At 35.4% G+C, this 27175-nt stretch overlaps 1 protein-coding gene across 1 annotated transcript in view; it reads right to left on the bottom strand.

The window, feature by feature from the left end:
* The window catches only part of ERC2 (ELKS/RAB6-interacting/CAST family member 2), a gene marked incomplete at both ends in the record, with an annotated part of 454823 nt that overhangs the window by 51787 nt on the left and 375861 nt on the right, over positions 1–27175 (bottom strand). The window contains one exon of the mRNA XM_082487881.1: positions 23756–23890. Within this exon, the coding sequence (XP_082344007.1) occupies positions 23756–23890 (135 nt within the window). The remainder of the gene's footprint in view (positions 1–23755; positions 23891–27175) is intronic.

Below are 27175 nucleotides of genomic sequence, written 5' to 3'. Positions count from 1 at the left end.
CATTACGTCTTTAATTCAGGTGGTGCTTCTGCTTCCAAACAAACCAAGACTTTCCAAGAAGAACGCTGTGTTGCAAGTCCCATATTCACATACTCTGTTATTCACAAACATCTGCCTGAAACAGTTTTCAAGAAAAATAATAGTAATTTCACATGTTCGCATGAATATTTGTAGAAGTGCAATCCAACAATCGCAATTCACCATTGAATTAATCTCTTCAAAGCAGATTTTTGCTACTTTTACTAAGATGTCAGCTTAGCTTCAGATATTAAACTATATCTAGATTACGCGATTGTTTCTTTCAGTGTGAAGTCAATGATTATCTACTCCCGTTTACAGCAACTACAACGTTTTGAAACAAAGTTTAGATGTGAAAATACAGACTGCCTGCTCTCACTTTCTACGTTGTTAAAAATTGCTCTAGTATGTTATTTATTTTTACTACAGGAGATTATAAAAAAGCACGACTGATGACTGTAGGCCCTGTGATTGTTGTCTTTAGGCTGACTACATCAAATGCTTTGAAGTTCAGTTCATCAGCTACATTTTCAGATTGTTTGCACACCTTCTGCACCTGCAGTGAAGAAGCTGAGGCCAAAGTTCAGGCAGAACTCACACAGCTAAAATACAAGTGACAGACAAAAAACCTATTGAATACGCATAATAAAGTTCTACAGCTAGACGTGAGGGTGATTTGGTGGCTCATAAATACCAAGGATAAGATAAGCTAAACGCCTGTTAGAGTAAAGTAAAAGGCATCTAGTTTGTACAAATGTCTTGGAGAATATATATATAGGTATATGCACAGATTTTTTTTCTACTACGACTATGAACAAAATGAAAGACAGAAACTGCTCCGAGTGAAAAATTAACAGTACTGGAATAAATACCAAGAATCTCATGGACTCCAATGGGCCTGGGGTTTCAACTTTGTATTTGGCTGTAGCAGTGTTGTAACAAAAAGTTAAGAATGACTTTTTTTCAAAAGAACAATGCTGATCTTTCTTTACTGATCTTTCTTTCCATAGGAAACACAGAAAAAGTTTCCCATTTGTCAAGCGATCCACTTATTTCCAGTGCATAATCAATAAAAAATAACCAAATACATGCAGCTAAATAAATTCCTATGTATTTTTCAATGAAAGCCCTCCGTCTTTGATGGTGGGCAATTAATACCCGAAAATACTAACAGTAGGAATCACAGCTTCAAGAAAAAAAGAAAGGTAACTTTTAAACTAGTATAAAATTTCCCAATTAAAATAAAAACTATAAACGTCTTCCATTATGAATAGAAGTATTTTAACAGGAACGAAGACGAGTCACAAATCTGTCCATAGTTTTCCAAACAAACATTCCTAGGGAGGTTCCTCCTTTTGTTTAGTAAAAACCAAGTTGCAATAAAACAACAATCATGTCTAAAAATTCACAAATCCAAAATGCCCTTGGGCTCCAGTCAGTGTAGCAACACCCATTTAGCTAATTAAGCATAGAGCAAGTATTCATACACTCTATGAGAGAATTAAAATGAACACTGCAGTCATGCTCCTTATTTTTCCATTGCTTTGCATGCTACTGAGACTCCTTTCAAAGTTAACATGTTTTTTCCAAAACAGGCTAAACAGAATATCCAAACATAAAGAAAAATAAATTATTTACAAAAATCTTGACTTGAAATAATGAAAACAAAAAGCAGAACAATAGCTAATAGCTAATGTCTTTAAACATATCCTTATATAGTAACACGACCAAATTTTGTTATGCTTTATACTGCTATTAGTAAGGACATCTTGAAACAAAACTGTTCTCCACATCTCAAAAAAGACAAAGCTAGGCACCACATTTGTTTTAAAACAGCCTCCTCCTCCTCCCTGAAAACACATACAAAACACATCCAATAGTTAGAAGTGAACAGTGAATATTTGCCTGAGGAGTAATTAAAAAGCTTTACTCTTTCGCCTGTTCTGCAGACACTTTCTGCTTTGAAGGGGTTTTTTACTGAAAGACACTGATGCCTCTCCAAAGAGTGCCTCCACAGTGACTATTAAGGCAAAATATTAAAATTACAGCCTTTATGTTCAGCTCCTAAATTCAAATTTAGCAGACTAGCTTTATGATTTTAGTTTCAAAAACACTAGACATCATTTGCTGGCAGGCACATGCTTCAGTCTCTCTTTGCTTCAAGAGCGAAGGTAACCCTGTTCCAAGGATATAACAGACAACGAACTTGTCCAGACACTCCTAAACATCTTTTAAAACGTCCGATTTACTGCACATCTGACAAAGAATAAAGTCTCCAGTACCGTACAAACAGGCTTCGTGTTGATTTCTATTACAGGCACACACGGACAACTTGTGGCAAAGCCCTAACTGTTTTTCCAGTGTCTGTCGCACTTCAATGGTAGGAACTGGAAAGGAAAAAACAAGCACTTGTGTTCTATCTGCACACACCTCAGCTGTGCCACGAATCATATTTTGAGAGTCACATGGCTTCAGTTACCCATGACAGACTGCTATATAGGCTTAATTCTTAAAACTTATCATCACCTCCTGATTTTCTTTTTTTTTTTTTCTTCTCCTTTGTAAGGGTGAAGAGAGGGGAAGAGATCCTGTTTCTAACAAGCCCCAACCAGTACAGCTACATGTGCTACCGAATTTGCCGGCCAGTGAGATATCCCTGAACATCTCATCTCTTCCTTAATGAGTAACGAGCTCTCCATAACCTGACAACACATTCTCGTCCTACCACTCTGTATTTTCACCGTCATTTCACGTCACTATTCTGTAGTATTTGAGCACTGAAGTGGTAACGTTTAAAAGGACTTCACTGATTTTTAACTTACTGCTTTTTAAACGTAATTAGAGGACCAGCCTGCACTATCCTTACTTACAGAGTACTACCTCATGGCCTCAGGAAAAGTTCTGATTGCGTGAGGCTATATGCATGGCTCCTAACACAATGTTAGTAAGCCTACATAATCAGGATAAAATTAGACTCGAAACAAAAGAAGTTCACAAGCTAAACATTTTGGTATCTCAGGTGCTTTTTGTCTTGTAGAAAAAAAAATCCTCTTAAAGAGAAATCAACTCCAATTCATAAGCATATAATTTATTTGATGCTACTGTAACAAAAATTAAATTTAGATTCTCTTTGTCTCTTGATAGTCAGTTTTCAAAAAGATTGTACACTTTGTACCCAAGTTTTTTTAAACCAAAACATATGTGTCTTTGAGACTCTAGAAGGACATTAATATGCTCTGGTTCATAAACAAAAATGTGTGTCCCAATGGAATTGCTGCATCCATAGTGTATATAATTTAAAGTGTTTAACTAGAAATTATGGCAAATATATGAACTATTAAAAAGTAAGGTGAAGGATGGTTTTCTAGAAATCCACATTCTTGCAGTTCAAATAATTTTAAAATTAAAATGTTGCTAAAATTGTTTTCCTCTCCAACATAAAATTTATGCCTCATGTTCATTCTCGTTGGGTCTCTTGGTTTTCTCATGTACACAATTAGCTTTTGACACAAATTGGCAGGAAAAAAAAAAAAACACAAAACAAAACAGAAAAGCTTTTCTAAACAAGATATACAGTCAATTTAACTGTATTTTCTGCATTTTAATATACACTCAACTGAGAGATTTTATTTCCCTCAGCCATACTACTTGTATGAAAATCAGGAGAAAGTGAGAGAAGAAGAATGGTAAAAACGTGTCTAATCCCATGAATTTAGAGCTGTTTTAAAAGTCCTTAGATTATGAAGAGTGAAATCAGCTCCTTCCTACGTGGGGATGAAATCTCCATCTCCTTCCCATTCCATTTTTCTTGTGTCCAGTCCTATTTCAACAGGCTGCTGAAAGCTCACAGGTTCAACCACCCATCCACTCTACTACTATCATGCAAAAAGAGTCAACCCGTCCTGCCTAATCCTGCAGCCACAATGCAATGAAGATATACCCAGAGTGAACTGTGGACCCATCATTCCTGGTGGTGAACAACTGTTCAGGGAGTTTTATCACCTTGCCTTGGTGAGAAGAGCATCCAGACTCCTCTTACATGCACTGTGAAAAATACAGGACGGAATGCTCTGTAGTGAAGAGTTAATGCCTGCTCTGTAGTGAAGAGTTAATGCCTAGAGCTTTAAAACTCTGCACAGAAATGGATTTATTGTAATCACTTAGGTGGATATTCTTCTTATGTTAACACTGCCATTTTCAAATAGTAATGCAACATTCAAGACAGTTTATTTCACCCTGATTACTAACCATTTGAGCTGTTAAGTTCATTTAGCCTTGAGCCACATGCATCCAAGACAAATCTTGTGTGTCTTATTTAAATAGCAAGAGAAATTATTAAAGCGTTCCAAAACTGAATCAGAGGCACTATTCCTATCAATTCATAACTACAGCATCATAAAGTGGATTCTAAAAGGAATATCATAGAGCAAGTTATAACATAACTTACTATAATGTCCAGACTTTTTACAAAGCAAACAAACGTGAAAAAACATGTGTTTTACAAAGGCGGTGTCTACAAGATTCAACTGTATCAGCCTTTTGATTGTTAGTATTGATTGTAAGTAGAAACACGAAATAATGCAATTATCTAAAATTTTCATTTCTGTAAGAGATCCAGGGTTTGGTCTACCTGGCAGAAAATACCATAGAGCTATCTTTCAATCAACTAATTTTCAATTGCTGCTGTGCTCAAACATCAGAAAGCAGGAATAAAGACCTGGAAAGTAGTTTATGTCATAACTTACTCCTCAAGAATACTGCTGAGAACTAAATCCAGTTTTGCTCTCGTTTCATACAAGAGCTCAGTAGCTCAGTTGTACCTGAGCAACCCCCACTGCTGCGCTGCAGGAGTGGAGATAGCCAAATCAAGTCGTTAGCTCTCAAGTCTGGGCAAAATAGAAAAGTTTATCCATTATTTTTTCTAAGTATCTCCTTTGTAAGATATACTAACAGCTCTTACCAGTGAATATGAGGAAATCTAGTATTACCACATGTATTTTCAGAAAGGTTTATAGGTCTGGGACTTAAATTATTTTTTCCCCTAGGGAAGGAGGTCTACGACATGAATTTTCACCGTACGATGAAACTAGACTTTCCACTAGGCTCATGGCTATTCTACCTACAAGGACAGGTCTGGAGGGCAGGCTATGCCTGCTACCAGCTATTTGTTATACTGCCTTTGCAGTGGTCCCCCGCTTGAAAAGAAATAGCAAATAAGTTATTTGTCAAGGGTCTGGTATATAACGATACCAGATAAATTATGCTGGCATTTGAACAAAAGAGTCAGAGAGGAATGTCTGTTTTTAAATTGGAAATATATACGGGCCTGGAAAATAAACAAAGATTTGCTCTCCACACCCAAAACAGAAGAATGATGCTGACAAGCAGCTGAAAATTACATTACTTTTAAAGAACATCATAAACGGCTATTAAAATATCTATCATGCAGCTGCAGTTAACAGAACTTGCTAATTACTTAAAACACAACACTAAGAAAACCCATAAACCTTTTTTACATTTTTATATGAAAAGAACAATTCCCGATTCTTTTTAAGGCTGCTTATTTTCTGGAAAGAAGAAAGTGTAACTAAAAATATTTAGAATATGAGTCACATCCTTTCCTACTGTTACCACATGCAGCATGTGTGCCCCTAAACCCAGAGGTTATCTAGACATACAACCTGTACAGGTATGACATTTAAAATTGAGTCAGAAAACATAAAACCAAAAAAGGTTTATAACTATACCCCGATAAACCAAGGTTGCTTTCTTTTAAATGCTAATGGTATCACAGTGCCCACTATTTTATTTTAAAATTGCCAGTATTTTATTTTAAAATTGTTGAATCTTTGTCTGTGATAGAAAGCTTCAACAGTTTAATTATTTTTTGTAAACCAAATACAAATTATTCATTATGGAATGCACTAATTTTGCATCTCACCACTCTTCTAAAAAGTAAGTACATAAGAACAAAAACTATTTTGGAAATTTTATTCCTGTCAAATAGAATGACTGACTTGTAACATGGCTAATAACACTACTGGAAACAAAACAAATCCTACAGTCTTTGGCTTGGGGTGACAGGGGCCAAAGCAATAGACAGTAAAGTATGGCAGCTTTAATAACACATTAATCTTTACTCGTGTGAGTAGATTTTGCTCCTCTGAACAGTCCCACTGCAGTAAACAGAATTGTTCCAGTAAGAAGTAGTGACATGAGCAACATTTTCCATGAGTCAACCTCTGGCCCTGACAGTCGTAGCAAAGTTGAGACCACAGTGATCATGAGCTACAAATTACCTACAGCTTCAAAGGCAAGCACCAAAAGGTCTATATGTGTTGACCAATAACTGACACACAGTGACAATATGGTATTTACTCATTACTGAAAGAGACTTAAACAAAATAAGCTGCACTTTGTACTCTTAAATATCACAACCAAATTATTGTATGGGTGTTAGTCCATCAGATTATTTCATGCAAAGAGCATTTATTACATAGACAGATTATACTTTCCTTATTAAGCATCTGCTGCACCTTTTAAAATTTCACTAAAACATTTTAGCTTAATAGGTAGTCTCATTTTCTTCCATGCATATTATAAATTCCATTCCAGTAAAATTGTATGCTTAATCTGTGGCAAACTTTCTAATGTATCAAACTTTCATACTCGTTCTGCAAAGATATTACAGTTTTCTTACAGGGATTTTTGAGATCATGTAGGAGATTAATACTAGTTTAAAGAAATTCTTCTCTTACTGAAACCAGGAAATTGTTTAGACAGATGCAAACAGATACATATACCCTCCGTTTAAAGTTTTGTACCTACCTACACCTTTAGCCACAATAGGCTATGAAAAAAATTAAACCATTAGACCATTAAAACATTAGACATAGTTTCTCATTTTTCATTGCATACGTGAAAACATGTTTTACATGGTTCACAAACACACTTGTCAAGAAACACACAGCTCCATGCAGTTTAAAATAAAGCAATAAAAATCAGACTGCAATTTGAAAGAGATAGAAAAGAGAATTTCTCACCCCTCAAAACAAAACTGGAACTTTGGTTTATAGGAACGGCTATGCCCATATACCCTCCTCGTCATCCTGCGTGCCAGACAAGATGCACAGAGATGTTAGCATTGGAATGAAAGAAGAAAAGGTTAGTTACTTTTGTGCATATAAAATACAATTTTCTTCGCTGTTAAAAACATGATTTTTTTAAAAAACATAAGCCAGCAAAAACAGCTGAGCAAGTTTGTGTTTCATATACAAGAACCTGCATCTATAGCAACCAGAAAAACAAGAACAGTGACGTAAACATTTTTTCACCAAGTTAAATCAGTGTGTAGGAAGTAGATTATATGATTAAATATTAAAAGATTATCTATTTTTTAATTGCACACAATTCAAACCAACATTGACAGCAGAAATAGATCAAAGCTTATAAGTAAGCAAAGTAATTACCATAATCAAATTGTCTTACATTCTGTTAGGTTAAAAGATACAAAACGGCTGAAGAAACAAAAAAATCTGTCATTAGTAAAGTACAATCTTCTAACATGTTATCAATTAAATCTATCTTTTAAGCAATCCTTAAACACTGGACATTGTTCAATGCTATTAGATAGTTTCTCTCCTTTTTTCCATTTTTGAAACAACAGGATTACTCATTTAGTTAGCGTTTTAATGATAGATAACATCAATGGCAAATACAAAAAATCATAACGCTCTCAGCAACTTGTTTTTAAAAGGGATTATTTTATTGTAGATATGCTGAAAGCAGAAGGTCTTTCTTTACATTTATTATAAACTCGAAGTTAGAAAAGAACAAAATAAAAAACATGAACTAACCCAGGACAGTGAAATGGTATTCCCCGGTTATGTTTACTGAAGATTACATTTTTTATAATGATTCTTTATCTATGCACACACAGATATGTATGTGCATATCTATACCCATATATAGTTCTACTATGTCAAATTCTGATGCAAAACTCAGCTTCTAGAACAGAGGCGCACAACATAATGTTTTTCATTTAACTCAGCATTTCAAATAAAATCGTACCATTTTAGATATCCTCAAAATTCACCCATTCATAATTTAGAAACATAAAAAAAATTACATACTATAGTTTCGAAACTTTGAAAGTTAGCTGGTGTAATATATTGCTGGCACTTAATTAAATTTAAAAACTAAATGAAATGAATGGTAATTAATTATGATTGAAACAGACAGGAATTTTAGCCTGAAAATATACACTGCCAGTATCACTACTGTTCCTAGTCCATTCTTGGAATAAAAAAGAGCTCCCAGATGTCAACTGTTATTAAAAACCAGATGTTAAGATAGATGTCTTGCATGTTGCTGAATTAAGTAAAGAAATCTGACAGTCCACTGTAAACTTAGCTATCATTTAACACAGAAGAAATGTGGGCAAATTTTTACAGTTAACTCAGAACACATCTTAGTTCTAAGGCCTGCACAACTACACCACCTAGCAAAGACGCAGGAAGGCCCAAATGCTCTTATTTATTTTTGAAACAAAGGGCCAGATTCCGTAAAACTTCCAATGAGCTGGGTTCCCCTCACTGACAATAAGAGTCCTTCCCCCTGAATTCTACAGGAGCCACTTTTATTCAGGCCCACTAACGCTAATTGAACTGACTTTGAAGTTGACAAGAGGTTTGCCAGAGTAAAGGTTGAAGAAAGACTGAAGGATTTCTTTTCCACTGAGTAGTTTGATCCCATTTCACTAACAGAACGCATTAGGTTAATCTTTGGTGAGATCTTTAAAAACAGCAAAAATCAACAAAATGGGCAACTCGGTACGTTTCCAAATGACTCCTCCTAACTACATACAGCTGGTTTGCTGTTTAGTGTATTGTAATTCTTCAAACAGGCAGATTTTCATTTTTACTTCAACTATTTCCGTGATCTCTTTTTGGCAGAATTCTAGAAGAGTTGAAAAATCAAATATTGTCAAATATTTTTAAAGAGCATTGTGGGAAATTACAGACTACATAGTTTGACGCTGATCCTGATATACAATAAGCAATAAATTAAAAGCTGGAGCTCAGTTAAGGTCAATCAACATCGCTTTATTGAGTGCTGGTCCTGTCAAAACAACTTTCTATCTTGTTCAATTACATAGAGATTCTTTTTGATAAAAAGAGCATTTGATAATCTCAGCATATTATTTCAAAGCATTTGATTATGTGGCACAAGACACAGTGTCAGCAAATTTAGTTCTATCTAGAATGAATGTTGCTGGAGAAGGAAGGGGACCTGCAGGTATCTTTTCTCATCCCAAACTTGGTCTGTATTCCCATGATCTGAAAGAACAGTCTGACAAAGACTTCTTGGAAAAGTGAACGCATCTGTGATTAGCTGAATAAATGTTATCAGCCACATAAATACATGACTGAAATCACGTAAACAGAATCATCATTTGAAAACATACAGGGCAAACTTAGAAGACAGGGGACTGCATCTGAAATCGATGATATCAAAATGGCCTTTACAAATCATGCTGGAAGTGAACATGTGTCACAATGTTGAATTTACGAGGACAAATACAGGCAGAGAAATAAAAATCAAAAAGTTTGCTGTATCTCTATGCAGTAGCATAAGACCATTAACAGAATCACACATCTGGTGCTCACGTCATACTCTTCTGAATATTTGAAAGACCGTAACCAGATCAGGAAAGAGCTACAAAATTACTGAAAAATAAACTTGGCAGTGAGAAACAAAACAGACTCAACCTATCTGTCCGCTCAGAAAATATTAGAAGATTGTTTGATCACTATTAACTAACACATACAGAAAAGAAGATAGCTCTTTTCTCTAGCAGGAAAAAAGCTAGATAGAGATTTATAGGATGTATTTAGACTTCAAACATGGTACATATTTTTCAATAGTATAACTATTATATAACAGTATAAAAGGATAACTTGAAGATTTTATATCAAGACACTTTCTAAAAGGATATGGCTAACTGTAGTCAAAGCAATTTAAAAAATATATTTAAATAAGAAATTATTGAGTGATTAGTTCCAGATTATGATCATGGTCTGCTTCAAAGTAAGAAATTATTGAGTGGTCAATTCCAGATTATGACCGTGGTCCACTTCACCTTCAACATCTACAATTAATAAAAATCTCCTTCCACCTTTTTTCCTCACATCTGTTTCAGTGAGAATGTCTGTGCCATGATCTTATTCTGTAAACAAAGAGTTTAATATGTATTTTCCAATTTTAGTGATTAACAAGTTCATTAAAAAAATTAGTGATCTGTTTTGACAGACAACTGAATAGAAAAAACAGACCCGCACTGAATTTAAATCTTTAATACTAAGAGCAACCTCAAAACCTGTCTCAACATACTATCTTTTTTCAAAAAAACTGTTTCTATATAGTATTTTCACTTCATTTATACCTACTCCAGAAAATCTGTTCATATCTCATTTTCAATTCCACACACTAATTATTTATAGAAGATAAATATTACTTTAAGGCTTGCATTAATCTAAGCAGAGCTCACCCCCTTAGCATCCCTATTAAAAAAGCCAACGTTTCATAATGATGTGCTTTATCACATAATATATTATTGTTTAGTTAATTATGTCATATATTGATGCTAGGTAATGCACTGACCTATAAATACTTGGCGCTTGATGACAGTTGAGGAGAAAAGTAAAATTCCTACAGATATCAGAGATTGTAAACCCGCTTTTCATTAAAAAAAAAAAAAAAAAGGATTAAACCAAAGAAGCATAATTTCATGATATATGTCACTTTTTAATTTAACAGAAGCCAGAATGTACAGATGCAAGATCTGAAAGGAATATCAGAAGAACTCATGGATCATTTACTATTCCCATTTCGCAGACAGCTTGTTTTCAAGCCTGCACTACCTCCTCCCAGCGCATTGGATGAAAGTTATGAGATAAAACTCAACTATCCTTGTAATTCTGCTGCCTATTACTTTTTGAGGCGTGGATATTTAATGATGTAAATCCTAACTTAGTGTTACAGGCCTTACAGGATTTTCTGTATGGATAGGAACAACTACACAAAAGCACTGACTAAAAAGTACCTAAGAATCAGGATTGTAGTTTTGGTTGCTTTCATCAATAAGCTATTCTATCAAGAAGCTAAGGTTTGGTACCTCAATGCAAACAGATAACCTAAGAGAATACAGAATTCTTCACTGATGTTCTGAGACAAATTAAGGTCATCACCTATTTTTGCATTCTTTACATACTGTGAAGCAAAATAAAAGCTGCAGTTATGCCTTATCATTTACTAATATTGGATCAGAGGCTTCCAGAGGAATGCTTAGTCTTTCATATCAGTGTGTATCCTACAGAATCATTAATCTATGGCTCTTTCAAACAATAAACTATAATCAAGCAATTTTTGATTAATGTTTGTGTACATTAACTGCTTTTTAAACTTGGATCTTTCATTGGTTTATACGCTCGAGAATAGCAGTTCAAGGACAAAAACTGCAAAGCAAAATCTCCATTACAGACAAGCAAAAAGGGAAAAAACCAAAATTCAAGAAATACCATTTGAATTGATAAATCAGCATACAGTCTTTATTATTATAATTTAAAAATATTTAAGATATTGAGTGCCTTGTATTTTTAGGACTGACATCCAAGTCTCTAATTTGGACATATATTTAGATACAGTACAGTGGTATAATCTCAACTTTAATCATGGTCTACACAATTAAGTGTATCTAAAAAATTTTAATAAACAGATGCCAGAAATTATAACCCTATTCATGAGCATTCTGCACTTGGCATACTCTCGATTACTGGTGACTGAAATGGTTGCAAGAGGTTATATTTAGCAGCCTCTCGCAACAGCAACAGATTTATAGCCAATACAACCGGTACTGAGAATTGGCATCTGCACAATACACCTATCTTGCGGGGGGGGGGGGGGGGAGAGTATTCTGGATTAATTTTGCTCTGTCTCCAAGACTGAATTCCCTTTAGCAACTTCACTGTGTTGGGGGACCTCCTGGAATGCATCTTTCAGTTAAATTTAATCAAAAAGGAATTCAGTGTGCCCACTCCAACACTGCTTCTGGATACGAACCATAGTGGGAACGATCAGGATATTTGATCCGAATCTGCACTCTTGATCAGAACTAAAACCCTAACGTAGATGCCATCAAAGACTGCAAAATTCTGCATTACTATGAGGCCCACTGACGTATAAAATTTGGTTACCTGAAGTGAAGAATGTAGTGAACCTGACTCAAAAAACAGAGAGCAAATACTTCCATGAAGCTGAAGTACTGCACACGTCCCTTCACTTTTATGGCACGCAAGATTCTTTATAAAATCCATTCTTCAAATAAATAAAAAATTTAAAAAATCCTAATCTCCTTTTAGACAAAAGCTTTCGCAACACAGGCAACATTAAAAACTTGACGAGTTAAGCTTTTCTGGCTCTCTTCCCACAATAGAAGACCCTTCCTGACAAGGCTCATCACATTTCCTTTCATGTGCCGGCACGTTAAGAATTAATGTCTTAACTTGGGTTAAACAAATCTAGTGATAACCTGTTCATCTCTTGAACTAACTTTCTGATGACTGATTTACGCTACTCTCCGTATTATCTGTGGCTACTAATGGGTCATTAAACATGCAACTACTGACTCTGGACTGTGAAATTGTCCTACTTACAGCAAACAATTACATTTACAAATATTAATTTCCCTTTGTGACACAGAAATCTACCTGCTATGTAATGACATTTCTTTCAAATCAAGAACTTCGTTTAAAATCAGAATATTTCAGAGCTTAGAGAAACTTTTATCTGCTACTCGGTTTCTAGGAACAAACATAGCTGAGGACTAATCTCACAAACTCTCCAGACACAGAACAAGTGACTCCAGAAGAGTTTTGTGTGTGAATGATTTGAAGAACTGAGCCTGTAACTGGAAAGGGGAAAGACTAACAGTGGATTAATTTAAGGCTTTATTTTATGTTTCATTTGTATATTCAAAATTAGAATAAATCTTAAAAATTGCTTCAGTAATATGGATTTATGTCACAGGTCTATTTTCAAACCTATCCATAACAGAAGGGGTCACAAGTAAGCATGCATCATCCAATTAATGAAAATGACCATAAAACCCATCTGACCATTTGTTCTGTTTGTATATAGTTAGGCTAAAATCTAACATAAATACTGGTGATGGGGGTAAGCGAAAGGTTGTTTCTGACCACTTACTTTACAACACCCAGACTAGCATTAACATGAATAAGATGTTTCACCAGATACTCATGCATTCTAAAGCTTTATCACTAGATGAAGCGGAAACCCAATGCTTCTTACAAGAAGCGGTCCGTGAAATCAGATTTGCAATGCAAAAATTTATGGTCCCCTTTGTAGTGAAAGCCTGTGACATGTTATCTCACTTAAGTAACCAGCGCCAGATATGCAACTTTTGTTATCAAGTTACTGTCTCCCAGAAATGCATTTTTGGCTCTTTTAGCTAGTGTAAAGACCTATTTTAGACTATGATGGTGGCAGCTAATTTTTCTAGTAAGAAATATAAGATAAATGTAAACCTCTATATGTGTTGTATATTCTAACACACACATTCAGGGGAAGTGAGGGGGAGAGATTTCTATAGCTAAACATGATCTCAAAAAATTCTTCCATATGTGGAAAAGACTGCAAAGCTAACATATAAATATAGATATATAAATATACACACTGAGCAGTATGTATACATTATATCACATTCATTAAACCTCAAAACATAAAATAAATTCATTTCTGTAAGCAAAGGAGAGGTATAACTTTTCAATACACAAAATCCTTCTCCCGGAGGTATCATAAACAGCGAAACCTATTTTCTACTTCTTACTTTTAATACAGCTCCAGTTTAGCTGGTCTCTTATGCAAATTACAAATTCAATAGAACTAAAAAGTATATGGAAAATCATCTGGCTACAATATAATTAAAATTAAGAGGTAGGAATAACAAAAACATTAACAAATATTACAAACTTCTATTGGCTCTTACTTAAATGAGAAACCTTGAGTAGAGCACAATGTTTGTAACTGTGAAATGGCAGTATACCAAAATCAAGAACCAGGGTATCCCTGAAAGGTACTCGGGGCAGACTCTTCCAAATTTCAAGGCTCGCTCTTTTTTTCCACCACAAGTACAATGTAATCTACAATGAAATTTGGGTTTGAAACCAATCATATTATCCTCAAAATCTGGGCAAGCCTCTGTGGAAGAGTATTTTAGTTTTAAGCTAAAGTAGATAGAAATATCTAGCTAGATGTCAGAGGCAAGAAAAATTGTCTGTATCTACTGCAATAAGCATGTGATAACATGGACTTTCGGGAAATGCCTAGACAGAAATTACACCCTCGTTACAAGAGGAGTACTTGCCATTCAATGGTGCGTTAATAGTAAACAATATAGCTAGGATGACTGCATAGAATTTAATCAGGAAATTGACTTTTTAATAGTGACCATGATACAAACAGGATTTTACTGCATTCAGTTCAACAAGTATGAACAATGTGGGATACGAATCACAACTTCTTTGTTCCAGAGGGAGAATACACGTATCAAAGATGAAAAATTAGAGGAAATACTTAAAAATGTGAAAGCATTTATATGACTAATTTGCACTGCACTCCTGAGATCTCGAAACACTAATTAATTCAGCACAATACTAGTTATTTACAGTGGATGTGCCTGGGATTGTTTATACTGAATGTACCGACAAGCAAACCTTGCCCTGCCCAAATTCCTAAATTAAATAAATCCATGTGACTCCAATGAGCTTAGTGCAGGCTCAGCACTGTGCTAATGCAATTGCGTGCTTCCGTGCAGCTTGAGGCGCCAGCAGAACAAGTTCACATACATTTAGCGAACAGACAAGAGCAAGCACACACCTGCCCAAATACAATGTGTAAACACAGGATAAAGAAACACAGAGAATATTAAATAAAATCTGGGTCAGGGAGGGAGCCAATAATTCCAATTTACTGCGTTAAACAGCCATATCATATCACTTCTTTCATATACTAAAACGTTACTGGTGCTTTGGGTTTTCCCCTTATTTTTGTTTCTTCGTTCCTAAACAACTAAAGGACAAAGTTTTCATCTTGCAGAAAACTATTGAATATGATATTTCAGTTTTCCAGATACTAAACACCTGTTCAGATTGAGCTTTCCACTCACAGTCTAAAGAAATTTGAAGAATTTTATGCTTTTCAAATAACCATGATTATTTGAATAAACTAAAATAATCGGGTTTGGTTTATGTTTGTCCTCCTCCTAAGTTGTGTTTGTCAGTTTTGTGCTTTTTGAAAAAGACAAATCCCAGTTTCTGTATTCCTGAGGCCTACTTAGGAGTTTGAGGTTGGCAACTTTCCATTATGGCCACAGAATATAAGATATTGTGCTAACAGCCCAGGCTGCCAAAATACACAAACTAGCATGTGCTCCTTTCCCCTAAAATCATATACGGATCAATATAGTGATTTTCAGATCAAGATCCAGACACTAAAATAATAATCGTTGTTTGATCGTCCTTTGGCTTTGATTTCAAAGTCATCCACCTCAAACTAAATCCTATCTGACCTGTTCAGAGTTTTTCACATACCGTCTTTCAGCAACTCCAAGGATATTTACCAGTTCCAGCTGATGAAGAAAGCCCTGTTGCCAAGACCAGCCACCACTTTACAAATCAATAAACGCTTTTTTGGAGAGCACGCAGTCTTCTTCAAAAAGTTATTTTTCAGTGGCATACTCCTTTGCAAAGGTCAGGTTGGTGTCAAGTTTTGTGCATCATTGCGTGTGTTTTCATTTCTCAAATGAATGAGTTTACCAGCATACTTTAAAAAAAACTTTTGAAAGTGACATGCATTTATTACTAAGACAGCTATCAGATAGTTCTTTAAACGTTGGCTTTTGGACTGGAGAATGGCAATAAGGGAAGCTTCATAGATACACACTGCCCCATCCCTATCCTAATAAGGTGGACTCTTCCTTTAGATAATTAGGAAACCTCGAACTACCTTTTAGGCCTCATTGCTGAGATTTCAGAGTAATAGAAAACGTGATGGAGAGTTTATGACAAATTACTTCTGAACACTACCACCTTGTAGAAGGGCCATCAAAAATGTTTTAAATAGGAACAGAATCTCTACATAGCCAGACTGGATTCAAATATGTAAAAGGACATGCTACATGCTTACAACACCATGTGACATTCCATCCTCAATCACAGCTTCTAAGAATAGGGTGAACTTTTTGGAAAGCAGCCAGCTCCTACAGCCTTATGGCACACCCTATGATATTCATATTTTTCTAAAAATCAGATTCTTTTTTTATGAGAATATTATCTCTCATCATAAAACAAAATTAAAATATATTTGTAGCCTTGGTGACCATGGAGTAAAGCATTCAACTTTGACTCAACTACATCATGGGAATTCAGGAAACTCTTATGAAATGATAAATACCTTATATTTTATGTCTTTAAAAATCTCCAGTACTATGGGAAGTAAGAAGATTTGATAGTTCTTATAACTATCAGGATTGGCAATAAAGTCCTAAAATATGAAAATTCTTTGGCTGTTATACATTCAGTCTTCCGCTGTGTGGATGCAGAATCAAGTTCTTCCATGTGCCCTCTCAAATTTAGCATAACCTCCTATTAAGAATGCCATCAAACTAACATAGGTACGTCCCAGACGCATACATGTCATAGATTACCTACACAACTTCTCTTAAGTTTTTTACCACATAGTCCATAAGCAGCAACTTGAACTTCGCACCTTTCCATCACATAGCAAAGATCTCATGAACTTGAACAAGAAAGTCCTGGGTGATAGCAAAAAAATGCTATTCGTTACGTGGAGACCATCCTAGAGTTAGCCATCCTTCATACGTGCCAGTAAGTTAAGGACTGTTTCAGAGGCAGCAAGGAATGTAAAATGCCCAGGGCAAATAATAGTAAGTGAACACGCTTGACTAGGGCCTGAAAATCAGCACAGGATACAAATATGGAAGGGCAGAAAGGCTTCTGAGATTACAAAAACAAAGAGAATGAGATGTCTCCATTTGACCAGACTCGTGGTTAGTGAGACAGAGTTCCCTGTTGGTGAGTAACTTACAGGCATGTTATGATACTAAAAGTGCAAGAAAAAAAAATGACAAAGGGGCTGCAGTACATAAGGTAGGCAGCTGTGGCAGAGAATACAAATGCGCAGATTCCTACCAACTTTCAACAGTAACACAATTTCCGTCAAGAGCACACAGTCACTTGTGTGACACAAACAGGCACTTCCTTCAAGACATTTTCAATACAAGGAAGAAAACTGAAAGTTGATGTGGGCAACTGAGGCCAAGAGAAGAAGTTTTTAAGGAAAAATAGTAAGTACGTAGAAGTGAGAAATAAGAGAAGCAGGGAGTTGGACAGTAGGCTTTGTGATGAAGTCTACGCTATGAGTCAGGACAGCTTCTAAATCTGGAAGTTCAAATTTATTCAGCCATATTTTTTTCTTTTGTTCCAGATAGATCTTGGATGCAACGATCCAGATTAGATTACTGTAATGCACTCTACAAGGGGCTACATATTACAACTCCTTGGAAACTGAAGCTAGTACAGAATGCTTATTAAGCTCATTTTCATGCTAGGCGTATTACACCGGCACTCCAGGATACACACTGACTGCCAAAATGTTTCCAGGTGGAATTTAAGAAAGATTGCCAACTCTCAAGCCAAAACTGAAGAGAATAAATTTAAGTTTTTAGTGCAAAGCTGCAAAATTATCTTTTTTCCAAGTTTTTTAAAGACTAGTAAAAAATGTTAGTATTGCAATGTTATTGACATGGCAGCACTCAATCCCCAGAAATTTATTTATGTCAAACAAAAATCAGATGCACCACCATAACTAGGGAGTCATGACTCACTGTAACATGACCATGTGTATGGCCACAGGAGAGTTAGAGTCTTCCTACTGCTTGTGAAGTTTTCTTACATCTTCCCCAGAGCTTAGGGGGCAAAAAAGGTTGCCAACCTGTACCCCTCCCGAAACAGCAGAGCAGAAAAAAAGAGGGGATAAAGGCAAGAAGTAGCTGGAAACTTGGCTTTACTCCCTAGCAGCAGCCAGAAGACCAAATCACATCCATTACATCTGAAAAAAGGTGCCCAAATAGCTCCTCCAAGAGAAGTCAGAGACTCTTTCCTTTACTACGTCTAGTACCACGCTGCCACATGCTGCCCATAGCAGGATATGTATTGAGTAACAGTTACAACAAAAACATGATCACTAAAACGAAACATCGATACCCAAACCAAACAGTACCATGTAAAAAGTATGCATATTTGAAGCAGGATGTGTGTGCATTTTTGTTCCAAGACACTGTTGGTACACCATTCTCTTTTAAGGGGGTATAGACTCACAGTAGCATACATGCAGTGTTTTACATCAGTAAGTGAGAAATGTCTTATTCTTCCTTACAAATACGTACTCAAATGCACGTGTACATACTTTTACAGCCATATATAGCAACATATATGTATTTCCTTATAAAAATGTAGCATAGAAATTAGAAAATCTAGTATTATCCATAAAAATAAGAACTGCTTCAAGATTAACACTGCATGTTCAACTATCTCTTTTTCTCCAGAATTTCTGAGAAAAATTTCAAACCCCCTGTTTAGCATTCACTAAATTAAATGGCATTTATGTTACAATATGCACCACTTTCTTGTCTCCTTACAAATTTAAAAACGCCTTCTGATGATTTGCAAGTTTATTATTTTCTCAGTTTATTCTGTGGTTTCAAACTACTGGCAGTCTTTCAGATTATGGTCATCGAAAACCACATATCAAGTTTATGTGTAATACACCATTGAATGGGAAATACAGGTTTGTATGGCGCATGGCAATCAAATTGCTGTACAAAAGAATGCTGTACGGAATGGTAAGTAACACAGAAAGTAAAAAAAAAAAAAAAAATAAAAAAAAAAATGAAGTCCACGATTGAAAAATTCAAACTAAAGCAATGACTAGAGTTCACTCATGAATAACATTGACTGCTGTTCTCAAAGATCATTTCAGCAAGGACTTTTGTTACGGATCTCCTATTTGCTTGCTTTACAATTAAAAGTTTGCTGGCCTCATGCATTGTTCACAGATTCTGTGGAAATTTAGGGACAGCAGTACAGGAGAACACCTACTCCAAGCCCAATGTACAACACAAGATGAAACAAAGCTATTAGCATGGGCAACAGATATTCATATAACCTGTTCTTAAAAATCTCCAAGAAAGGAGCTTCCATTACACCTATATGAAAGAACGTCCACATTTTCTTTCCACTTACAAATTCATTGGACTCGTAGTGAAAAACTCTCCCTTTTTTAATAACTAACCTAGTTATTTTTGGTATAAATTAAATTTACCACTCCTACTCTTTCTCCAGTGGGCACTGGAATACAATTGATCACCGTCTTCTTTACAACAACATTTTATGTATTAGAAGACTTATGTCTCCCCCTTAGTACTTTCTAGACTAAACAAACCCAGTTCTTTAAGCCTTCCTTATAGCTCATGTTCTCTAAAACTCCTATCATTCTTGTTGCTCTCCTTTTGTCCCTTTCCAATTTGCCTATCTTTCTTAAAGCACGGTGATCAAAACTGTATACAGCTTTTCAGAGGAGGTCTCACCGGTGCTTGAAAGAACAGAATAATTACTTCCTGCTTCTTTTCCAGTATTACATCCATCCCAGAATTAGATCCAACTGCCTTGCAATGGTAGTCCATTGTTACCTTATATTATGTGCAATCCAGATTCCTTTTTCCATGCTATTGCCTCATCAGCTCTCCCTTGTAAATGGACTTGTCTTTACTGAATTTCACATTACTTATTCTAGACTTTCTCTCCAGTTTATTGAGACTGGAGCAGCTTATTGAGCAGTTTAACTGCTCCTACTATACCTGCAGATTCTTGCAGTTTGCTTCATTATCAACAATATTCACATTTTTTTCTATTTAATCACTGAAATAATTTCTAAAAAAATACCCCTCGGAAGCAGGTAAAAGGACAGACCTCTCTGAAATACCGCTGCAAATGTCCCTCCTGTCTGACAATGAATAATGCAAAATTTGTCTGTAGCATGTTACTTGTGTCACTTGCACACCCATCTCATGGTGACTTCATACGTAATTAAACTGAAATTGTATTATTTATGGTTGCAGCTTTTACTCATAGAATCACAGAATCACAGCATCATTAAGGTTGGAAAAGACCTTTAAGATCATCAAGTCCGACCGTTAACCTAGCACTGCCAAGTGCACCACATTGTAATGCATTTTACATTGCATGTTAACTACATTACAGATTAATGTATTTATTTGTATATTACAAATATATGGTGGGACAGTGTTAAAGGCCTTATGAATTCAAAATATGAGACAGCTACCACTTTCTTCTTTAGCCACAAAGCCAGTTACTCTATCAAAGGAAATTAGATTTGCTTGACATAATTTGTCCTTGACAAAGACAGGAAGACTAAATATAGGCTAGGTATGCTATGTAACAGCCATCTAGACCTGCATTCTGTTTTAGAGAGCGGCCCAAAATTGTCTCCTAGGAAAGAGCGCAAGAATAAAGTGAGTATACAGTGATAAACAACCTCATACCTTCAAGTATGTAACATAAAAATAGTTTATCTGGACTAGGAGAGGAACTGCCAGTTGATAGGAAAAGAGGATAAGGGTGAAGCAAGTATAAAGTGATCTGATATACACTGAGATAGATAGATAATGTCACACAGTGTGATACAGACATCAAGCTGCTGAAAATGAACAGCAAAAAGACTACTGGCTTTCTACTGATTCACTGATTAATAATTTATTCCATAATTTTTCAGGATCCAAAATAAAGTTACTCATAACTCCCCATATATTTTATTTGTAAAGGTAAGTGTTGCCTTTCGTTGAGCCTCCAAGGATCTTCTATATCCTACATGACAGTTGTTGAATATAATCATAAATAGTTCAAACTGAGAATACTAGTACAATACTAGTAAAATAGCTAGTATTTTATGTGCTCTATCTTTAATCATGTACTGATTTCCATCATTTATACTCTTAAGTTTTTTAAGTTCTTGAAGGTGTTTTGATACAGACTTTCATTATGCTGCTTCTCCCTTCTCTTCCCTGAATAATCTGTTATTGTGCATTAAAAAGCTCCACCTTCACTAAATGTTAGCTGTCTTACACTGTCTTGTCCCTCAGATTTTCTTTACAGGTTCAGGTTTCTTGAATTAGTTGAAACCAGTGTCTGGGTTTCAGTAACACAGAGGTTTTTTCACAGCCCTTGCCTTCATTCTGTTTTTCTCTGTATTCCTTGCACAAAGCCAAAACCTTTATTATTTCATGGTCATTTTCAGACAATTTTGCCTTCTGTTATAAACTCAGCCAACTGATCTCTGGTAATCAGAAACAGAACTACAACGAAGACAGCAAGTCCTTAATAACCTTCTCCACTTTCTGAAAGAAGTTGTTCTTCACGTGTTCCAAGAATTCGAAGGATTCTGTGTCCTGTTGTTCAGGTTTTGGTTTTGTGTTTGGTTGGGGTTTTTTTTTCAATTTGTATCCGTGAAATTGAATTTTTTCATACTTTCCAGTTCCTGCCTTTAGCACAACTCTATTGGTCATTCAAAAAAAAAGTGTTATTTGCCTCTTTGTCTCCCATTCGCGATTAAATAGTCTATGATACATCCTTGTTACAACGTCACCAATGTTTTTCCCTGTTATTTCTACCCAGACATTATGAACTTATAAACTAATTTGGTATCAAACAATGATTCTTCATATGAAAAGCAATGTTTTATTTTTCCCCAGGGTTCTCTACCTGGAAAAGAGTTACTTGCTTCTATAGACTACTTTTTGTACTCCAAATAAATACATGTACGGATAACTTTCCTCCTTGTCCTACTGTGACAGAGTTCCTCCTAAAACTCCTACAGTTTTCAGCTCTCACCTACTATAGCAGGCTAACGAGTCATATAGTGAAGAGAAGTCTATCTTAAAATCTGAAAGTCGTCTTCAGGCCAGACTCCATCCACAGCTGACAAACTCACTCAGTATCAGCTGGAAACACATGGCCCACTGGCAGCGTGGCTTACGTATATGTTTTAATTTCAAAATAGAAGTTTGTTTCTTGAAATTTAATGTACTATGGCTTAGCTTCTTTCATTGGTATTTCTTGTGGTTTAGCATTTCATGCACATATCCACATACATGCATGCATGGGGACACACACATGCACACACTATTTTTTACCACAACAAATTTTTAACAGCATCAGACCCAGACACCTCAGAAAACAATCACTTAAACGTGTTTGCTGGCAGAAGGGTATTTTAAGGATGAGATAAAGTTATCACTGGAATTACAAATATAACGTATATTTAATACAATAAAATAAGTAGTTAAAAATATTATTTCCAATACTAAAACTTCATAATGCTAACTAGCTATAACTAGTAATTACAACATTATTACTAATTGCTATAGCAATGCTTTAGCATTATTTTCAATATTATAACTATAAAATTAATGCAGATACTTCATTTTTGGTGGATCTGGTCTTCAAGCTTTCCAGAAATAAAAGGCAAACACATCAAAACCATAAACTTTTCAGTCAAGGTGTCTGCTTCACCCAGTTGCCTATGAACCAGAAGTACTAAGCTTGCAGACTGCACACTTGGCAAATTGCTGCCTCTTGACAGCAACTTCATCTGGAAAACTACATTAAAGTATTCCAACAGACAAAGTGTTAGAATGCTAATAAACCACAGAACATCGTGACCTCCTCATTCCAGACATGTACAGTGTCAATATTAATTTAAAATTATGTGACGGTAAACTTGTTTTAATAATTTTGTATTTCAGTTTTTCACTTAACTTTCGTATCATTAATATTGTAAAAAAAAGAAAATAAGTTACGTATTTACAAAAATATTTTTGTTTAAAAATTATATTTACTTGTAAACAAATATTGACATTTACAAAATGTCTAAACAGTGTTAGGCTTATGGATGTTTTTCCACCCTGGGTGGAGGAGAAAAGGTTCAATGCCAGCATGCTCAATTAACATATTTTAGAAGACCATGTTATTAGGACAGTTATTTGCTCTTTCTGAGACACAGGACTCTAAGAAGAATAATACTGAATTACTAAGCATTTTTAAACTAAAACATCTCTGGAATTTGGTTTACCTTGCCTAGTTAAAAATGCACTGCTCCTGATTTTAAGCTATATCTGTTATTTGAAAGCTTCAACAGAAAGGTAGTTTCAAAAACAGTTCAGAAGCACTGGATTACAAGCTGCCAAAGGGAACTGCTGCACAGGTTTTTCAATACTAAGGATCGATTCAATACTAATGATACTTCTGAAATCACTAAGTAGGAGATTCTCCACTGATTTTCGACTGAAAAAGTTATAAAATGCTAAAAATAGCTTGAAAAACTTCTAAAGAAAGATAGGGAAGAAAAATATAAGACACCAGAAAAAAAGCCTTAATTTAAATGTAGTTTAAATCGTTTCAGGGATCGAAATAAATACTTATCATTTCTTTGGAATATTTATTTTATCTTGAAATAGAAAAATAGTAAAATTATAAAACTGAAGGTGAAAAAAGAGGTGACTAACCTGATCTGGAGAGGGTCTGTGGTTGGAGTGTTGTGGCCTCCCAGGAGATCGATGATGGTGGTGGTGGTGATGGTGGTGGTAGTGGTGATGGTCATCATCGTAGTTATCTGCCATCAATTTCATTCTGTTTTGTGTCTGTTTAAGATGTAAAGTGAGACAATTCTATTACAAGATGGAATATATTACACTGAAAGTGTTTTAGGAAGATCTCAGCTCTCAGCTCCCTTTTTTTTTTTTCTCCCCATAGCTGTAAGAATCTAACAATAGAAGTCCGGACTGCTGGCTCCCATAGAAAAGGCAGCAGAAATAGAAAAAGATAACAAAGTATGTGAACACATCTTCTGTCTGAGTTTTCACATGAGTAGAATTGCACAAAGAAGTCAGAGAAGGATATGATCAAGGATGTTGCGTTTGAAGTTTCCTATTTTTTCTAGTCTATTATTGTGTCCTGCCAATTAACTTGTAAAATCTCACTGAAAGGAATATTAAATGTACTTCAAATATTTACAGTTAGCTACTGAGGCAAGTCAACAACAATCATTAATAGTTATGCTAAAAGCTCTGTTTCGGCTTAATTATTTTAATTGTACACCAGGATCACCCTGCTAAACAGTAAGTTAAAAGAATCTGAGAACTAACTGATACAGACACAGGCACTTAGAGAAATAAATGATTATGGAACTTGACACATGCGTGAATGAAAGTAAGTCTTAGATATAGATCTCAAAAAAAAGATCATCAACACTTCAGCTACTGCCGTGTACAGATAATAAAATCTATGTCAGCATGAGATAACAATACACATCGCTGCTCTTTATCACTACTACAATTATTCCATACCATGAAATACATAGACTGGAATAATTCTGACCTTGCTCATAATACCAAAAATATCTAACTTCCAATTGCCCAATACCAGTGGATACAGTACTTATTTTTTCTGTTAGTAGGACTGAAGGCTGTCTCAGGCAAACCTGTTAACCTATAATCAAGTTTTACTTATTTTTGCACTAACAAAACTCAGAAGAATGCTGTCAGCTCTCAAAGACCTCATCCAAAGTTAGAAGAATTAAAGACATATATAATTAATATCATGCAGATGACTGCAGGAAAGACAGCAGTCTTAACACACAATGTCATCTTCAAAAATCTCACCTGAACCCTATAGGAGAAAGGTTGGGTTTGAAGGACCATTATCTACTTTGTGCCAGTTCTCTATGGGGACATCATTTGAGTCAGTCAAGCACAAACAAGTCCACTTTGCACTTAGACACTTTTGGTGAACAGTAAAGATCAGAGAGTGAAATCAACTGCAAAAAGCCACAGTTTAGTTCTACCCATGCTGCAAGGTAGCAGGATTCATGCTAACTCCAGTGAAGATGCCGGCTTAACACATTTCCCCAGGGACTTTGCCCAAAATAATGAGTTCTGAAGGATCAACTTAAACAGATGAATTTAAACACAACTCATTTTTTCAGGTATATATATATTAACAGGTCTAACTGGCTTCCAATAAGAAGTGCCCATGAGACAGCTGGTGTCCCATAGCTAGTATATGGTAAACTTACTTTCAGGACTACTGTAAATTGATTTTCCTATGAAAACAGTCCTGTATCAAAATCTCTGTTAGGATAATTTCACTAGCAAGTATATTTTAATAGAACACATTAAAACTCAAAGATTGCTGTTATACTGCCCCATTTAATTTTTTTTTTTTTTTGCTACAGTAGAAAAGAGATTTGGAAAAAAAATCATATTACACAATATTTGAAGTATAACAAATTCTAACGTGAAGAAAACTATGAACCACAGAGAACACAGGAAATCCTGATGTGCCATTTCAGCAATTAATTTTTTTTGAAATGTCACAATGTTTCTCAAGCACTTCACGTGATGTCCATTAGAAGGATCATAGAAAACTATTTTACAGGACGGCACCTGTATTCAGTTCAAGTAAAAACAAACAAACAAGCCTACCCCAAACCCTAAGGCATCTGCAATAACAAGATAGAGGAACAAACACAGATCGGATGTGCACATGCTTTAGCCACTGTCAGACTCTTCCTGAGCATGTCCTCAGCGTGTCACAGAATAAATGTGACCACAGGTCAAGTGGTGCATTCCTTTGAACAGAAATTGCACCGGCACCACGTGCTATCACTTCACAATTTTTAACTCTGTTTTCTGCACAGTTGGAACCATTTCATTTTCCCCATCCTGGATAGGAAGATGGAAGCATACAGCTGTGTGAATTTCAGCTATGAATTTCTACCAATTTTGCCAAAAGACCAAGACTCCAACTTGTCTTTAGATTCAAAGAAGAAGGTCTCTTGAATGAAAGAGTGGAAAAGATGGAGAATTAATAGACAAATAATAACCCAGTTACTGTAAACACTGTAATATCCTGCCTCTTTGGGGAAGCTCCTAACATTTTATTAGTTTATTTTCTTATCAATGAACAGCCTTAAATTTCCTACCTTTCAACTGTATTCCATAAAAGAATGCAAAAGTTAAACAAGATGATATATGCAATCCTAAAAGTGTCCCCTGTAATGAGGTGTTGGGGATTAGACGTGTCATGGGATAAGAACTGTAAATGAATGATGTCATCTTTCTAATTTGGTGCTGAAATATAAATAAACCACTTCTAATGTTTCTTCCTTTTGGATGCCAGATTGCAGTAAAATGTGCACAAAGAAATGTTAATGCTGTAGTAGGCTTCCTTTAGCGTGCCTGTTTTGGTAGCATAATATATATAAGAAATGTGAAATGAGAATTTCTATTCCACTCAAGTGACCATCAAATCATCCAAACTTTTACATGAATTGTGATTGTCAATAATTCCTTAAAATGCTGCTAAATATTTTGAACAATACTATTTTTTTAAAGCTCGTTGGTTTTATTTCTTAGCTCTTCGTAACAATAACTAATACGACTTTGAGGTTCTGTTTGTCTTCTCTTTAGCCACTGTCAGAGTGCTATACTTCCACACTGAACTGTATTTTCCTGGTATGCTTAGCTTTGATTTTAAAAGTATAAACCATGGTATGAGTTCAAATTTTGAAAAGCAGGACCTTTGAGGAGGATGAACAGGAGGATTTCTGGAGGAGGAACAAAAGTAAAGCCATCCAGAAGAACAAGAAAATCCTTTTCAGGTCCTTCTAAACAAAAATCTGTAACATAACTTCTGTTTGCTTCCCATGCTAACTCTTATAATCTTTAGTAGGCTTTGAAATGCCGGGTATATTTTTATTTAAGGAAGAAATTAATCAACCACATTGGAAATTGTTCAGGAACCCAGGGCTTCCCATGTCTACACTTACATGCAAACACACAGAAAGGCATATACCTTTTAGGACATTGGTTTATCAGACAGACAGTAAATCCGCATTGTCTGGGTCATCACATTATCAACACATT

The sequence above is a fragment of the Vanellus vanellus genome (assembly GCF_965231255.1).
Source record: "Vanellus vanellus genome assembly, chromosome: 9".
Classification (NCBI taxonomy): Eukaryota; Metazoa; Chordata; class Aves; order Charadriiformes; family Charadriidae; genus Vanellus; species Vanellus vanellus.
Note: the sequence above shows the minus strand (reverse complement) of the source record. Positions and strands in the feature narration are given on the sequence as shown.